Source organism: Tiliqua scincoides, chromosome 5 (assembly GCF_035046505.1).
Source record: "Tiliqua scincoides isolate rTilSci1 chromosome 5, rTilSci1.hap2, whole genome shotgun sequence".
Lineage (NCBI taxonomy): Eukaryota > Metazoa > Chordata > Lepidosauria > Squamata > Scincidae > Tiliqua > Tiliqua scincoides.
The window spans coordinates 67,696,465-67,713,852 of NC_089825.1; the positions used below are offsets into that span (position 1 = coordinate 67,696,465).

At 46.7% G+C, this 17,388-nt stretch overlaps 1 protein-coding gene across 5 annotated transcripts in view; it reads right to left on the bottom strand.

Moving 5' to 3' along the window:
• COBL (cordon-bleu WH2 repeat protein) overlaps window positions 1-7,385 on the bottom strand; it is a 163,572-nt gene extending 156,187 nt beyond the window's left edge. For 3 of the 5 annotated variants that reach the window (XM_066627786.1, XM_066627783.1, XM_066627782.1), the window contains exons 1-2: window positions 7,230-7,385; window positions 5,794-6,071 (exon numbers count right to left, since the gene is read on the bottom strand). In XM_066627786.1, coding sequence (XP_066483883.1) covers window positions 5,794-5,840 — 47 coding nt within the window. In that variant the 5' untranslated portion in view covers window positions 5,841-6,071; window positions 7,230-7,385. Of the gene's footprint in view, window positions 1-4,800; window positions 4,881-5,793; window positions 6,072-7,229 lie in introns of those variants that run through there. The other 2 variants (XM_066627784.1, XM_066627785.1) reach the window with 2 other exon arrangements.
• Window positions 7,386-17,388: the final 10,003 nt, after the last annotated feature.

Sequence of the window (17,388 nt, forward strand, 5' to 3'; positions counted from 1 at the left end):
TACTGGCTCAATCAGGTATGTGGGGAAGAATAGGTAACAGCTATGTATACGAAAGGTCACAAGTTCCCGGTGAAATTGGTAGCACCCACTAATGTTCCAGCACAGACGACATTAAAGACTGTGTAACTGTATCTAACAGGTACACTTCAAAGTATAGGACACTGTCATGATTTTGATAAACAGTGAATGCTTCAGGGTGTGCAGAGGAGTACACAATAACCATCTTCATAACTGTATGAACTGATCAACGTTCACATGATATACTCATAAAAGCCTGGAAAAATATCACAACACAACATTATAGAGGAGTTCTATAATGATGTGTCTCAATGGTTTTTTAACAGCTGCCCAACTGAGCAGCACAGGGTGGCAGTACACTCCCCTCTGCATTTTCCCAATGAAGACTGCTGCCCTTAAGTTTCCAGTTCTGGAGGAAAAAGACAAACATCTGTATCATGTTTGTCTTCCCCTTCCTCAACAGGGCTCAGAACAACAGGGGTGTGTGTGGAGAGAATACTGATCAGGAGACTCCAGCATCTGAAGAAAGAATTACACACCTGGTCAGAAGTGAAGTCTCTCACAGTTGCATTTAAAGTTTAAAAGGGAGGAATAGGAGATCTTAGGGCCAAATCCTATCCAAGTTTCCAGTGCGGGTGCAGCCGTGCTTATGGGGGGCATATGCTGCATACTGTGGTGGGGGGCAGTCACAGAGGGCTCCCCCTCAGGGCTGCAATGTGCCTGCACCAGCAGTGGAAAGTTGAATAAGATTGGGCCCTTAATCACATATCTCCCTGTTGGCCTTATAATTAATTCTCTTATCCTTCCTATCACAATAATGGTACATCATTGCTAACAAGCATATAAAAGTAAATGCAAAAACTAATAATGCATCACTGCTAATAACGCATCACTGCCAACAAGCATATAAAAGTAAATGCAAAAACTTGCTACACAATTCTGATAATTCATTGTTTGTAAGAGACAAGGTATCACACCATGGTTTCTGATAACACAAGTTAGCTCCCACTTCCACAAACATTCAAAAGAAGAAATGAGAAGCATCATTCAACACTATCAGAAACATCCTACTACTATTTACTTTGGACCAAATTCCAAACTAGCTCCTTGATGAAATAATATCACCATAATTAAGCAATTCAGGAGCTTACCATGTGGTATGTATGAGGGTTAAAGTTAGATTTAAATATACATAGCCCAAAGCATCCCCCACCCCCGGGAAAGACTATGATATTAAATACATAGAAAAATAGTTCTGAAGAACAGCAGCAGCTCTTCAAAAGGCACATGAAAACAATGCTCAAATCAAGAATCTACAAGCTTATCTGCTGAGGTCATGAAACTATGATTACTTCTAATTGAATGTGCATGGGTAGGACTGTGGTATGTATTTATGCCTATAATGACATGCTCGTTGTCCTATGCACAACTATAGTTTCACTGCTGCTAATAGCTATTGTGATGTTTCATCATGCCTATACTCCCAATAAACATTAATTCAAGATCCTGACATTAACATAGATACCTCTGGCTTATTTAGGGCTTGGGCTCTTTTAGCCATGCCACCATTGATGGAGGTGAAGAGGACTGCAGTGAGGAGCTGACCCTTTGCAGTGGTGGTACTCCAACTATGGAATTTCCTCCCCTTGGAATTAGGCTTCCTCTTTGGAGACCTTCCAGTGGGGCCTTAAGACATTTTTATTTATAATGGCCTTTGATGGCAAATGCAGATGGTGACTGACTCTTGGACATGATTTAATTGGGGTTTGTTTTGACTGATGCTGATCTGATGGGGTTTTTAATTGTTTTTATTGTTTTACTGCTTTACTTAGCATCTTAAGATTGTAAACTGCCTTGTGCCCTCAAAGGAAGAAAGGCAGGGCAAAAATTAAATAAACAAATAAATAAATACCAACTATATAATTTTTATTTCTACTCATGTCTTTTAACATCCACACATCAGAGTTACTATAGTAGTAATATACTAGTATTGGGTATTTGTAAGTTGTTAGCCATGCAAAGAAAAGTAAAGATCCAGCAGCAATAAACCAAAAATCAACTACTACCAACACATTATGCAGCTAAATGTACCAGTTTTATATTCATTAAAAATGTCTACTAATGGTTTTTAAAAGGATTTTGTATCATCTTAATATAATCTATATAATCTACATTTACCTGAGAACAGTTTATAGTACGGTATACCATTAGCATCAAAAAATAAAGGAAAGCTTTGAGGATAAGAATCATGTCATACTTTAATGTTAATCCTAAATAAAACAACTGAACATGGGGAGAAAAGGAAACTAAGAAGTTGAACAATGTACATTGTGGGCTTAAAAAAACGAATCTGTTTTTATTTGAATTTACTTTGTTATGTAAATTGTAATTAAGGTGCTTATGTTTATTTAAGCTCTGAGAACAAACGAAAGAGCATTTGTAACTCCCAAGTGATCAAAAACGTTTGTTGATACTATTTAACACCTAGTGCAATTGTGCACTTAATGAATTCATTTTACAACAGATAATTCTGCACTAAAGTGAACTGTACAATTTGCTGCTAGAACCAACAATCACAAAAATTAAGAATCAGCCTCATTGAAGGAGGACACATACAGAAAGGGCATCCTAGAGTCGGGGGGGGGGAATTTTTAGAGTCTAAAATACTGCATAGGGTGCTCCATAGCAAACAAGGGAAGTTGCTATACTGTAGTCTTATTGCAAAAGCAGATTGTCTCAAGATTTCCTCTATCACAGAAGAAAAGTCTAAAAATGCAACCTTTTATTCCTTTTCTATACCCCCATCTATACCCTCAATACGTTAAAAACTCGACTTTAGAACCTGAATACATTATTTCCTTCCTATTACCTCAGGATTTCCAAAACCTCTGCATTTTATTCATTTTTCCCCTTTTGTAACACCAAACGTTTACAGCTTCTCTCATTTGCCGTATTGCAGTTCCAGAACTCAAGTGAGGCTCAGAGAAGTCTAGGATATGATGGAGGCATTTCTGACTAAAAGTAATGATATTTTTCCCTCTCATCTTATTAATGGCAAGCTCATTTCTCTGAAAAAGGGAGTGCCCATGAGATGTGTATTTTGAAAGGGCATGCACTCTAAAAATAACAGGGCAATGCTATGTATGTGTACTCAGAAATAAGTCCCTCTGTTTTCAATGGAGGCTTGCTCTCAGGCCATTGCATACAATTGCAACGTATTTTAATGTTTTCTAATAACACCAACATACAACTCTAGGTTTTAGGACTATCTTTAATTAATCCGTCTGAACAACCACCCCTACTCTATGAAATCATGCCCCTTTCCTGAATATATGAGATTTTCAGTGCACCTCTCACAGTAAATGTGCAGAGTTTACCCTCCTGGATCTATTCTTTCTTCACCACACATCCAGTTCATAAACTATCATCTGTCCCATTTTCACCTCTTACTCTACTAGTAACTGTCAAGGTCTTGAATTCCCAAGATGATGTGATCGGCACTATGGGAAACTCTGAACACATTATGGGAATAGGCCTTTCTAGGTCTAAACTAGCATACAATCCTCTAGGGTTGTATGACCCCCCCCCCCCATATACCCCTTGCTCTATGAAAACAGAGACAAGCCAGTGTTTACCCTCTTTATTATGTACACTTATTAGAGCTTTCTCTTCCTCACCTGTATCTAAATCAACATCTTTTATATGAGATTCACAGCCCTATCCTATCCAACTTTCTAGCACCAACACAGCCACAATGCAGCCCAAGGTAAGGGAACAAATGTGAGCACCCCCCTCTGCAGGTTGCCACTCACACCCCCACTGGCACAACTGACAGCATCAGTGCTGGAAACTTAGTTAGGATTAAGCTATCATTAGCCTAAAGTGTTGTCATAATCACAAATGTATAATTGCTTCAGACTCCACCCGTGAAATGAATGCTATTCAGGAAACTGAAACTCCCCCACCCTTTTGGTTAACTCTCCTTTAGTCACCTGAACTAATGAAGACATGCATTACATCATCTTGTGAGCAACATGGGATTTCTCTTCTATTTAGAATCTCCCCTCTGCCATAGTGGTGTATTCCCCATTAATGAATCCAGAACACCCTCCCATCCTTCATTCAAGATCACCAATACTGTGTGGCATCCCCAATTGGAAAACATCTCCACTGAGAGGCTGAAGAACACTCTCTCTTTTAAGAGCAGCAGGTCTTGTCAGGAATCCAGGAGCAATGCTGCTTTCTGCACTGCATCTCCCTGCCAGGAAACACTGCCCCCATTTTCTTTCCGCCTGCTATGGGGCAACCTCTTTTTTTTAGTAGCAAGCTTCAGTCGGAGTAACTAAAGTACCCAGCTAAACTGGGCAAAGAGGCACCTTTTCAAGAGGCGGTCCTCTTAAATTTAGCAGGGGGGAGAGCAACTGTCCCTATTTTCGCCAGCACAGGGTCTTCTGGTGGCGTTTCTTTTTCAGACTGCCAGTCCTTGAGGGACAGGCACCAAATACTGAGCTGCGTAAACTGTGTGGTGAACTGTTTCTGTGGAAAGGCAGTACAGCGTGTAACCATTCTGAATTGTACATTAAAACATGCCGCAGGATCCAGGAGGCTCTCCCAGGTGTCACCCTCTCTCACTTGCCCAACCTCTGAAGAACTTTCTTTGAAGCCCCCCCAGTGGCTTTGCTTGGCCGTGGGCCTTTGCTTGAAAGGCGTCCCCTTTTCAAGAGTGGCCTCCAGGGCTGTTTCTCTCCAGAGTCCTTCCCTCCTCCTCCTCCCCCCTTCCACCTGTCATCCAAGGCCCCGCCTGCCGGAGCCTCTTGGCAACCGCTCCGAGCCTGCCCCTTTCACCGCCTGCTGCCAGCTTCCCCGGGCGGCTCGCCTTCCACCTCCACCCTCAGCTGCCTTCCGGGCTCCAGCTCCTCCCTCTGCTGTCATCGCGGGGAGGAGGGAGGCCCAGAGACCGAACTCCAGGGGGGAGACCCCCGCGCTCCTCCTGGCCCAGTGAGGTCTTGCGTGAGAGAGTTGCTCCAGAGGGGCGACACCGTCGCTGCCTTTGTCCCTCCTGAAGGGCGAGGCAGGGAGCCTTCGCAGGCACAGAGAGGAGGAAGATTCGCCTGCCTGCCCTTCCAAAGGCACAGAAGGGGGGGGGAGACTGTCAACACTGCTGGGACGAAATTCCCACCAGGGACTTGCAGTGGGTGAGGAGGCAGGTGAGGCAGAGCCTCCCCACCAGAGTCCGTTGAAAAGCTCCACTGCAATACCCACAACCCACATGCAGAGCGCATGGGTTGTGGGTGCTTGGGTGCCTTCCAGGTGGCAGCGCTTTTCAAAGGACTCAGGTGAGCCTCCCTAGGCGGCACGTTCCAAAGGACTCTGGTGGGGAGGCTCTGCCTCCCCTGCCTCCCCACCCAGAGCTTTCCAAAGGAGTCCGCTGGGTAGGCTCTGCCTCCCCACTCAGTGCTTTTCAAAGGGCTCTGGTGGAGAGGCTCTGCCTCACCTGCCCGCCCACCCAGCCACCGCACGTCCCTGATTCCCATAACTAAACAGGCAGAATTTCGCGCACTGAGGCAGGAGCAGCGCTCAGGGAGCGCCTCTGCAAGAGTGCCAAACCAAAGGCGCGCCATGGGTGGACAGCGGAGCGCCAGCGCTTCCCTGGACGCCTCTTCTCCCTCCTGGGAGAGCTTCCAGGGCGTCCCGCTTGCTTCCGCCTCCCCTTGGAAAAGCGCAGCGCACAAGTCAACTCCCCTCCTGGTTTCTCATTGCCAGGCCGCTGCTTACCCGCTGGGGGGTTTGGAGTCCGCGGGACGAAGCGCCGTCGTCTCCATGGGCAGCTCGCTGGCGGGCGGCGGCGCTCCTCCAGCTGCCTCTCAATGAAGCTGCTGCTGCTGCTGCTGCTGCTGCTGCCGGCGGGGCTCGATCGAGTTCCAGGCGCTGGTGGAGGGAGGGGAGACACACACAGCCGAGCAGCAGCTCTCTCGCCCCGCCGACGTCCGTCCTTCATTCACACTTTCCGCCCACGCTCGCTCAGGAGCCGGGCCATCCCCGGCGAGAGGCGGCTGCAGGGAGGCACGACACGGAGAGTAAAGTTACTGCTGCCTGGCAGTCAGCGAGGCAGCCTCCGTCCCTGCTCTCCAGCCCGGGGACGGGAGAGGAGAGGAGGGTTCAGGCAAGGGCAGCCTCCTCTCCCGTTGCGTTCCCGCGGCCGGGCAAGGAACACCCAGCCGATATCTGGGGCGAGAATCGAGCCGCCTCCGCTCGATTTGCCCGAGGACAAGGGAATGCACGGGGGGCGATGAAATATTGATGCTTCCAGCACAGGTATTTTCTTTCGGAGCGCTGAGCAAACCTGGTTGGTGTGAAACGGGGGCAACCACTGCACAGGGCAACCAGCAGGCACAGGGCATCTGGCTCCAAGGTAGAGCAGACGTTCGGCGTGGTGGGGAGGCTCTGCCTCACCTGCCTCGCCCCCCACCCACCGCACGCCCCCTTGCTTCGAGAATCCAAGACAGTGCAACCATCCCAGGTTGACAGCCCAATCCTACCCACACTTTCCTGGGAGTAAGCCCCACTGATTTTAATGAGACTTACTTCTGAGTAGACATGCATAGGATTGGGCTGTAAGGCTGCCATCCTATCCACACTTACCTGGGAGCAAGCCCCGTTGACTGTAATGAGACTTACTTTTGAGTAGACAGGCATAGGTTTGGGCTGTAAATTCGGGCCAGGAGACGGTCTCCACACCTTTCTAGTTTGCCAAAAGGCAGGGGGGGAGGACGCTACAAACCAGCCGACTCAGACAAACACACGTGCCTCTGAGCATACGCAAAGTGCCTTCTGACACCCACCCTGTGCGCACCCAGCGCTCCCACTGAATCCAGTGGAGCTGACTTTTTAAACAGTCCTAGAACGGGGATCTGGAGTAAATAAACACAAGGACCCCTCAGACCCCTGGATTTCCTTAGTTAGGTTGTGCGCCCTTTTGGGACAGGGAGCCATTTAGTTATTTGATTTTTCTCTGTAAACCGCTTTGTGAACTTTTAGTTGAAAAGCGGTATATAAATACTGTTGTTAATAATAATATTAATAATAATAATAATAATTTCCAAGCTACTGCGCCTCATCAGAAGTTAATCGCTGGGAATTAGGGGGGGGCAGCAGGACAATGGACGCGATTGCTGCGAAGAAGCGCAAGGCAGCAGCACCGATCCACTTACCTTGTGGCTGGACGCCGGCTCCAAGCCTCCGTGGCGAGCCCTGCACTTGTCCGGGGCTGTCACGCAGCAGTCGCCCCCTGGAAGGAAGAGCCGAGCGCTGCTCGCGGGCCAAGGCCACCTGGCGCTTCTCTAAGGCTCGCTCTGAACGAGCCTGAAAGTTGAGGCGAAGGGAGGGGGAGGCCGCGTCGGCTCAGGCTGCAGCCGCCTGCGACGCGTTTCCATGTGACTGCTCGGGACAAATGCAAACAGGGCGGTGGGAGGGATGCCTGCCGGCGGGCGGGGCGGTATGCGCACGCGGGGCAAGCCCTGGATCGAGCCCCGCTCGGCCAAGCCACCTGCCGCAGTCTGGAGGAAACTCTTTGCTTACATAACCCACACCCGGCACTGGAGAGGCAGATACAACAACCCGCCCTCCCAAGTACAAAGGGGAGTTGTGTTGTGCATGATTAGCCAGGCACATCATTCCCCTGAAGGCTGGGGATAAGAATAGGCCCTCAGTTTGGCTGTACTTGTCGTAAGAGGCGACTGAACAGCCACCGGGTAGATGGGACTCCTTAGCCTGGGAAGGCAGCTCATCTGAGAGAAGGAAAACTCTGATCCCAAACCTCCACTGCCTTGTGGCTACATCCAGTTATGGAAAAGGCTTCAGGAGTCAACCTCGAGGCAAAAGCCGGAGCCGGAGTCCCTGAGGCAGTTCATGGCTGAACACAGTCACGTTCTGGCAACTCCTGCGACGTCGCTGGAACCAACCGTATTGGCTTCTGCCTTTCCATTGGACCATTTCAACGACGTGGAGAGGGGGGATTTGCTGCATGGGTAACAGTCTATCCTCCATATCTACCTTACCCAGGCTTTGCACACTGGAGAGGACACTCTGTTCCAGAACACTATTCAGAGTGCGATACCATAGTCTTCCGAGACTGAAGGATGCCAACAAGGAAGGTGTGCTGCCGCAGGGCTCCATCCTACCCAACTTTCCAGCACCGGTGCAGCCTCAGTGGAGGCCTGGGGTCAGGGAACACGTGTTCTCATGCCTTGAGGTGGCCTCTGTGCATGCCCCTCCACCACTGTTAGCATGGCTGCCCCAGCACAGGAAGGTATCCAGCTTGGGCCTCACCTTGAGGATAAGAACTTCCATCCTCTCTTACACCTTTTGCATATCACAGACCTACCTGGAGAGCAACATGTTTGAAACAGAGTAGAGTTCCAGTCACCTGTAACCCTGGTGGACGTGATCCCCAGTAAAGCAAATCACATTGCAAACGCTTTTGTTCAAAAATAAATCGGCTTGGGGGCATTTTAGTTCAGGTATATGGCTATTAAGAGCTGTCACCAGCAGTAGCTATCTGTACATTATTGCTTCTCCTAGAAATGCAATCTGTACCATATTTCCCCCCCCCCCATTAGTTTTAGACCTCATCTAAACATTTTTAATTGAACTCCAGTATGTCTGAATACAGGCCTGGGACGGTTGACAAGCCATATATGATGGTGGACAAGGCACAATAAAGATGCTTTTAATGAGGCAATCACGCCTCCCATAGCCGGCAGCAGAGTGTCTCTTTATACAACAAAGAGGGTCTTCATGCAAAAAAGAGGCAATCTATCTCCAGGAGCCTGAGCAGCCAGCTAGTGTCTGGCAGGGAGTGTCTGTTTACACAACAAAGGCAATACATTGGCAATAGATTGGACTGTGTGTTCACTTAATGACCTAACTGCATAACAACAGGGATTGGAGAACCTTATGAGGCACACTCATGTATTTTATTTACAGCTCAATCTTATGCATGTCTAACCTAGAATTTACTTCTAATTCCATTGCATTTGAGTTGGACCAACTTCCAGAGAAGCATGTACAGGATTGTACCCTAATTCATTTTATGACATTATGTGTATATATGGTATTTTACTTTACTGATATTAAGAAAAATAGTGTCCTAACAGCATATACTGTAATCTGAAGTCAAGCCCACCTACCAACAATTGTGTTGTCTACTTGCAGTAAATAATTACATATTTTAAACACAGGCTGTTTTGTTTTTTTTAATTAGGCCTCCTTTTTTTAAGTAGAACTACTGGTATGATTGAGTCTGCCTTAGCAGTAGCTCCGAAACTAGTCCACATAGATCGAAAGACTTTCAGCAGTGTTGGTCAGCTTCCTTGTATATTTGCAAACCACGGAAATTATTAATCTCCCAAGGGGTCATCTGTCACTTGTGTGGTTTATAAACACACAGGAAGTCAAGCCTTGTGGGCAGAAGGCTTTGCTCCCATGCCAAAGTACATGTAAACACAGAGGCATTTGGCAACAACGACAACAAAAAAGATATACAGAGGGTTTCACATTATCATAGCAGGTCATAACTGAGTTTCTAATCAACTCATTTTCTACAATATAAATCACACCACCAGAGCTACTTAATCAACTGCAAAGGTACATTTAATATAATCCTATGCAGCACTGGTGCAGTGGGGCTGCCAGGCCCATGCTGTAACCAGCACTGCAACTGAGCATGCTGGAGGTCTCCTTGGGGTAAGAGAACATTTGTTCCGAAAGCTGGCTTAATGGGGCAACTAGGGCCAGCTAAATTGCTGGTGCAGAACCCAGTAACCCCATGTGTGGCTTTCAGAGGCAGAATAGGATGCCACAGGTGCCCCTCCCCCACACCCATTCTACCCTCCCCCAGCCCCTGGTGTCCCAATTGTGTAGGCCTTCTCACTGGCGCTGCTTACTCACAAATTTTCAAAAAGCACTTTACGGTGCTTTTATGATACCCAGCACCAGCACTGCCCAGCCATAGGAGTGGACCATTAGCCATCAAGCATATTTGCGAACAGCGCCAGTGGAAGGGCCTGCACAGGCCCACCAGGGCATCAGCAGCTGGTGGAGGCAAACACACTGCTGAGTGGCACAGGGGCTGGGGAAGCTGGAATGGAAGCAGGGAGGGGTATAAAGGGGCAAGGGAGGGTGTAACAGAGAGTGGTACATACTCAGGAGGGGTTTGGGATCGCCATATCCTAACCCTCTTCCCGGGTCAGGCAGTTTTACATGAAGCTTTGATTTGCAATAAGAACATAAGAACAGCTCCACTGGATCAGGCCATAGGCCCATCTAGTCCAGCTTCCTGTATCTCACAGCGGCCCACCAAATGCCCCAGCAAGCACACCAGATAACAAGAGACCTGCATCCTGGTGCCCTCCCTTACATCTGGCATTCTGACATAGCCCATTTCTAAAATCAGGAGGTTGCACATACGTATCATGGCTTGTAACCCGTAATGGATTTTTCCTCCAAAAGCTTTTCCAATACCTGGAAAAGGTATTCCTTTTAAAGGCATCCAGGCCAGATGCCATCACCACATCCTGTGGCAAGGAGTTCTACAGACTAACCACATGCTGAGTAAAAAAAATTTTCTTTTATCTGTTCTAACTCTCCCAACACTCAATTTTAGTGGATGTCCCCTGGTTCTGGTGTCGTGTGAGAGTGTAAAGAGCATCTCTCTATCCACTTTATCCTTCCCGTGCATAATTTTGTATGTCTCAATCATGTCCCCTCTCAGGCATCTCTTTTCTAGGCTGAAGAGGCCCAAACGCCATAGCCTTTCCTCATAAGGAAGGTGCCCCAGCCCAGTAATCATCTTAGTCGCTCTCTTTTTCACCTTTTCCATTTCCACTATGTCCTTTTTGAGATGTGGCAATCAGAACTGGACGCAATACACCAGGTGTGGCCTTACCATCGATTTGTTCAATGGCATTATAATATTAGCCATTTTGTTCTCATTACCTTTTCTAATGATCCCAAGCATAGAATTGGCCTTCTTCACTGCCACCGCACATTGGGTCGACACTTTCATCAACCCGTCCACCACCACTCCAAGATCTCTCTCCTGATCTGTCACAGACAGCTCAGAACCCGTTAGCCTATAGGTGAAGTTTTGATTTTTGGCCCCAATGTGCATGACTTTACACTTACTGACATTGAAACGTATCTGCCATTTTGCTGCCCATTCTGCCAGTTTGGAGAGATCCTTCTGGAGCTCCTCACAATCACTTCTGGTCTTTACTACTCGGAAAAGGTTGGTGTTGTCTGCAAACTTAGCCACCTCACTGCTCACCCCTGTCTCCAGGTCATTTATGAAGAGATTGAAAAGCACCGGTCCCAGGACAGATCCTTGGGGCACACCGCTTTTCACCTCTCTCCATTGTAAAAATTGCCCATTGACACCCACTCTTGGGTGTTTCCTGGTCTTCAACCAGTTCCCAATCTATGAGAGGACTGCCCTCTAATTCCCTGACTGTGGAGTTTTTTCAGTAGCCTTTGGTGAAGGACAGAGTTGAATGTCTTCTCAAAGTCCAGATATATAATGTCCTCGGGTTCTCCCGCATCCACATGCCTGTTGACCTTTTCAAAGAATTCTATAAGGTTTGTGAGGCAAGACTTACCCTTACAGAAGCCATGCTGATTCTCCCTCAGCAAGGCTTGTTCATCTATTTGTTTTGAGATTCTATCTTTGATGAGGCATTCCACCATCTTACCTGGTATAGATGTTAGTCTGACCGGCCTATAGCTTCTCAGGTCCCACCTCCTTCCATTTTTAAAAATCGGTGTGACATTTGCTATCCTCCAATCCTCTGGCACCGTGGCCGTTTTGAGGGACAAGTTGCATATTTTAGTCAAGAGATCAGCAACTTCATTCTTCAATTCCTTAATAACTCTTGGGTAGGTGCCATCAGGGCCCGGTGACTTATTGATCTTTAATTAATCAATGAGGTCTGAAGCATCTTCTTTTTAAGCTCTATCTGACTTAATTCCTTGGTCAGGAGGGGCTGTTCGGGCAGCAGTATCTGCCCAAGGTCTTCTGCCATGAAGACAAATGCAAAGAATTCATTTAATTTTTCTGCCATCTCTAAGTCTCCTTTTATCTCCCCTTTCCCTCCCTCACCATCCAGAGGGCCAACCGCTTCTCTGGCAGGTTTCCTGCTTCTAACATATTTGAAGAAGCTTTTATTATTCCCCTTAATGTTGCTGGCCATGTGTTCCTCATAGTCTCTCTTGGCCTCCCGTATCACCTTCTTACATTTCTTTTGCCACAGTTTATGTTCCTTTTTATTCTCCTCATTAGGACAAGACTTCAATTTACGGAAGGAAGCTTCGTTGCCCTTTATGGCCTCTCTAACTTGGCTCATTAGCCATGCAGGCACTCTCCTGGACTTAGTGGAGTCCTTCTTCCTTTGCAGTATACACTTCTGCTGGGCCTCGATTACTGTTGTTTTAAGCAGCTTCCATGCACTCTGGAGAGACTGGATTTACCTTACTGGATTTACCTTCCCTCTTTTTACCTTCCCTTTCAACCTCCTTCTAACCAGCCTCCTCATTTGAGGGAAGTCCACTCGCTTGTCAGAAGTCAAGGGTTTTTGTGACAGATTTGCCCAGTATTCTTCCCCCAACGTGCATGTCAAAACGGATCACAGCATGATTACTGTTCCCCAATGGCTCAGTAATGTTGACATCTCTAACCAGGTCCTGAGTACCACACAATATTAAATCCAGAGTCACTTGTGGGCTCCTGGTGGGCTCCATGACTAACTGCTCTAAGGCACAGTCATTTAGCATGTCAAGGAATCCGGTCTCCTTTTCGTGACCAGAACACAAATTGACCCAATCAATGTGAGGATAATTGAAGTCCCCCATGATTACAACCCTGTCCCTCCTTGCCACCTCCCTGCTCTGTTTCCTCATTTCAAGGTGACCTTCCGGTTTCTGGTCTGGAGGACGATAGTACACCCCCAGCATTACATCAATCCTCAGGCCTGGTAATTTAACCCACAGAGATTCTATGGTGATTTGCAACAGTGATTCAGATCTGAGTAAATCCATTGGGCAGGAGCAGATTCCAGTAAACCCATTAGACAGTGTTATGCAGGATTCAAAAGAGACCACTGACCCCAAACTGAGTTCAAGGCTTTTATTGTGAGGAATAGAACCGGAACCAAACCAAACCAAACAATCTTGTTCCAAATTCCCTGATTGAGGACCTGAGGCAGGCACTAGGCAGGCAGGAGGCAGCAGGACTTGAGGCAAAGGCTGGCTGGTTGCTCCCTGGCTCTCCCAGGGGCTCCTTGCTGCAGCTCTCTCTCCTCAGTTCCTCCTTTGGCTTGGTCTCCTCAGCTCTTAGGTTTCAGCTCTGCTCTGCTCTGCAGCTCCTTCTCTCCCAGCTCGCCTGGTGATCTTTCTTCCTCTGCAGAGCTTGTTCTCCAAGGCTCCTCACAGCAGCTTTTCCCTGGTGGTCTATATCAGCTCTCTGCTTGTGCAGCCCCTTTTATAGGCCTCTGCACACAGCAGCCTCTACCTTCCCTCCACTGGTACTGCAGCCTCCTCTCCTGCAGCAGTTTTCCCTCAGGTCCTCCTCAGACTGAGCCCAAGTTTTACACATAACAGGTTTTACATGAGGGAGGGGGGAAATATTCCCTTATCCTGAGCAGACCTCCGGCCTCCTAACTAGTGCTGGAAGGATACAGTGCAGGTTGCTTGGCCCAGCTGCACCAGGGCAGATTAGGATTGGCCTGCCTCTCTGGCACTACGATCCTCAACACAAAAAATGGCAGTAGATAGCCTAAATTCAAGTAGCACCAGTTTTTAGTATTCTTAAATAAAACTATGATCCATTAAAATAAACAGGGGGGATCTATTCTAAGAAAGTCACATTCTTTAGTCCCATTGAAATTAATGGATCTTACATTAGTCATAATTAAGTTGTCTCATTGTTTTCAGTGGTGCTTAGTTAAGATTCCCTTCCTTTGGAAACAGTCCTGTATTTGCTCCCAAGTCAATGATTATGGTTCAATGTAGTGATATGCACGAATTCAATGCAACAGCACACTGTAATGCAAAAGAGGGCTGAAACCCCCTGTTTCACTTGGTAATGTTACTGCAGCCAATTTCTATGACTGGATTTGTCAGGTTAGTGCTCGGTCCCCATCAACTAACAGTGACACAGTAGGATTGCTTCCAAAGAATTTTATTAGAAGCTTTACAACAGTGAGCCAAGCTCATAAAGGGTTAACGGTAAAAATTAAAGTATATTCCCCAGGTGGTTTTCTCCTCAGTGGTGCTTTCCAGGTGGTCTTCAGAGAATGCTTCTGATGGACTTCAGCTCCTATCAAAGCTTCTGACCAGCAGTTTGGCTTAGAGAAACTGTCTCTCTCCCCAACGTTCTTTTCCAACTGCCCTTTAACTGCTTTTTCCACCACACAAAGTTCTCCTTTCATAGAATGTCTTCTCTCATCTCTTCCTGCTTCCTGGGTGCACAATATTGATGCTATTCTCCACCACTAGTGACAGTGCCTAACCAACCCAATTTCTCAGCTCCAAAAGCACACAGCTCCCACCACAAGATCTTGCCTGAGCCCTTCTTTCCCCCTGTAAATTAAGGTTCAGCTGAAGTCAGGACAAAGTAAGGTGTCCTTCACAGTGTCCCTTCCTCTGAGACCCAACCAATCAATTCCTTCACAAATCCCCCTCCCCTCAAAAAAATTCTCTCAACACACACATACCCAAAAGCTTTTACAACCAACTTCTCTTTCAATAGGTTTCTCACCAACTGAAATTATTACAGGCCTGTGCAGCTTGACAACTGTTCACATAACAACAGACCGCATATATGATGGTGGTCAAAGCACAATAAAGATGCTCTTAATGAGGCAAACCTGTCTCTCATAGCCTGCAGGAGAGTGTCTGTTTACACAACAAAGAGGCTCTTCATGCAAAGAGGCAATCTATCACCAGTAGTCTGTGCAGCCAGCTAGTGTCTGGCAGCGAGTGTCTGTTTACACAACAAAGGCACTAGATTGGACTGAATGTTCATTTAATGACCTAATCGCATAACAATGGGGATAAGAGAATGCATCTCTCTTAAGTGGCAGACATCTGTATTTAAATTCAAAATGCTTTTAGTTTACTGGGAGAGGGGCTGTGTATTGAGGCCAGCAGAAAGACCCCAAGCACAAACACCATTTCAGCATGCACATACCTCTGTACCACAGCTACCATGTGCTGTTCTTAATATATCTCCATGGAAACAAGTTAGGCTAGAGCCAGTGGTGTACCTAGGGTATCTGGCACCTGCTGTAGGCTGCTCAAGTTTCTGGTCTCTGCCTCAAGATTCTGCTCCCCCTCCCGCCCAGTCTACCAGCTGTTTAAAGCATAGATCTGGCCTCTATCTTAATATCCCTGGGGGAGGCTAGGTCAACTAGTCATTCAGTGGTGCATTTGACACCCAGGGCAGATATGATATCTGGGGCAGACTGCCCTGCCCCACCTCTGGTACAGTACTGGCTATAGCCCTATAGTTTGTTATCCAAGCATTCCTTGTAGGCATGTTCATGAGAGCCAGGACAACAAGCAGGCAAGGCCTGCACATGAAGGGGTATTTGTTGTTGTTATTGTTCAGTCATCAAGTCATGTCCGACTCTTCGTGACCTCATGGACCACAGCACGCCAGGCCCCCCCCCGTCTACCACTACCACAATTTGTCCACATTCATGTTCATTGCCACCATGACACTATCTTACCATCTCATCCTCTGCTGTCCCCTTCTCCTTTTGCCTTCAGTTTTTCCCAGCACCACGGTCTTTTCTAAAGAGTCCTCCCTTCTCATGAGATGACCAAAGTATTTAAGCTTCAGCTTCATCATCTGTCCTTCCAATGAACAGTCAGGGTTGATTTCCTGACAGATTGACATTTGATCCCCTTCCAGTCCAGGGAACTCTGAAAAGTCTTCTCCAACACCATAATCCAAAAGCATCTGTTCTTCAGCACTCAGCCCTCCTTATGGTCCAGCTCTGAAGTCATATTCTAAATGGGGGGGGGGGGGGGAGATGACCTGGCCATAGTGATCCATGCTAACATCCATGCTAACATCCAGGCTAGCCTATACAAGGCTATCCCTGACAAATGTCCAGAATTTGTCACAGAGGGTGGAGTGAAACTATGAGCTTATTTTGCCAGTACTGAAAGAGATTCAAGGGCTACCAGGAGAGGTCAAGCATGGAGGGAAAAGGGGCATTTTCCCCAAACCTTGATATATGGGGGCTGCAGACTTTGCTGCAAGCCAATTACCACAACAAAAAAGAGGCTAAATTGTAGATTTATTTAGGTTTATGCAGATTTATTTTGCTAGGTTGTCCAGCAACCTAGATTTTTGTAAAGTCTTGTGAAATCTGTTCAGAAGCAGAGTTAGAAAAGTCTACAATCAACATTCTAAACCAGTGTTTCTCACACATTTAGAACCAGGACCCACTTTTTAGAATGAGAATCTATCAGGACCCACCAGAAGTGATGTTATGACCGGAAGTGACATCATCAAGCAGGAAACTCCTAGGCTGCAGTCCTACACACACTTATCCATGAGTAAGTCCCATTGACTATCATTATTAAAAGCATATATATAGCAGCTTGTTAAAAGTACAAGTCTGTAACATTTCCCAAAATGCAGTCACATACCATGGTAGCATCAAGTCTACTATATTAAAAATAAAATATTGAAATGAATGGGGACCCACCTGAAATTGGCTCATGACCCACCTAGCAGGTCCCTACCCACAGTTTGAGAAACACTGTTCTAAACAATTACACAGGCCAACACACATTTTGCTTCCTTAAATGTTACACCAATTCCTGGGTATATTTGGGGTGCTGATTCCAAAAATGGCATCCGTTTTGCCCTGTCACGTCTCGTTTTGGAGATATAGTATAGCCTCATTAGTGAATGGTTCAAGCAGCTTCCTCATGAGGAAGCCTACACCATGACTTCCTCATGAGGAAGCTGCTTGAACCATTCGCTAATGAGGCTATACTATATCTGTAAAAATAGACGTGATAGGGCAAAATGGATGCCATTTTTGGAATTAGCACCCCAAATTCATATCAAACCACCATAAAGTTTGGGAAAAACTTTTCTGATCCTCAATTTTGTAGGCCTGCATTACCTGCCAGTCCACGTCCTTCTCAAGCAGGAACAGTGGTGATTGTATATGAAGCACACTGGAGCTTGTAGTTTGACAAATGTAGAGACACGTACAGTATTTGTTTAAACATTGATTGGTAGCCACAAGAGGCTTTTTTTTTAAATGAGGAGGTGAATATAAATTTTTTAAAACA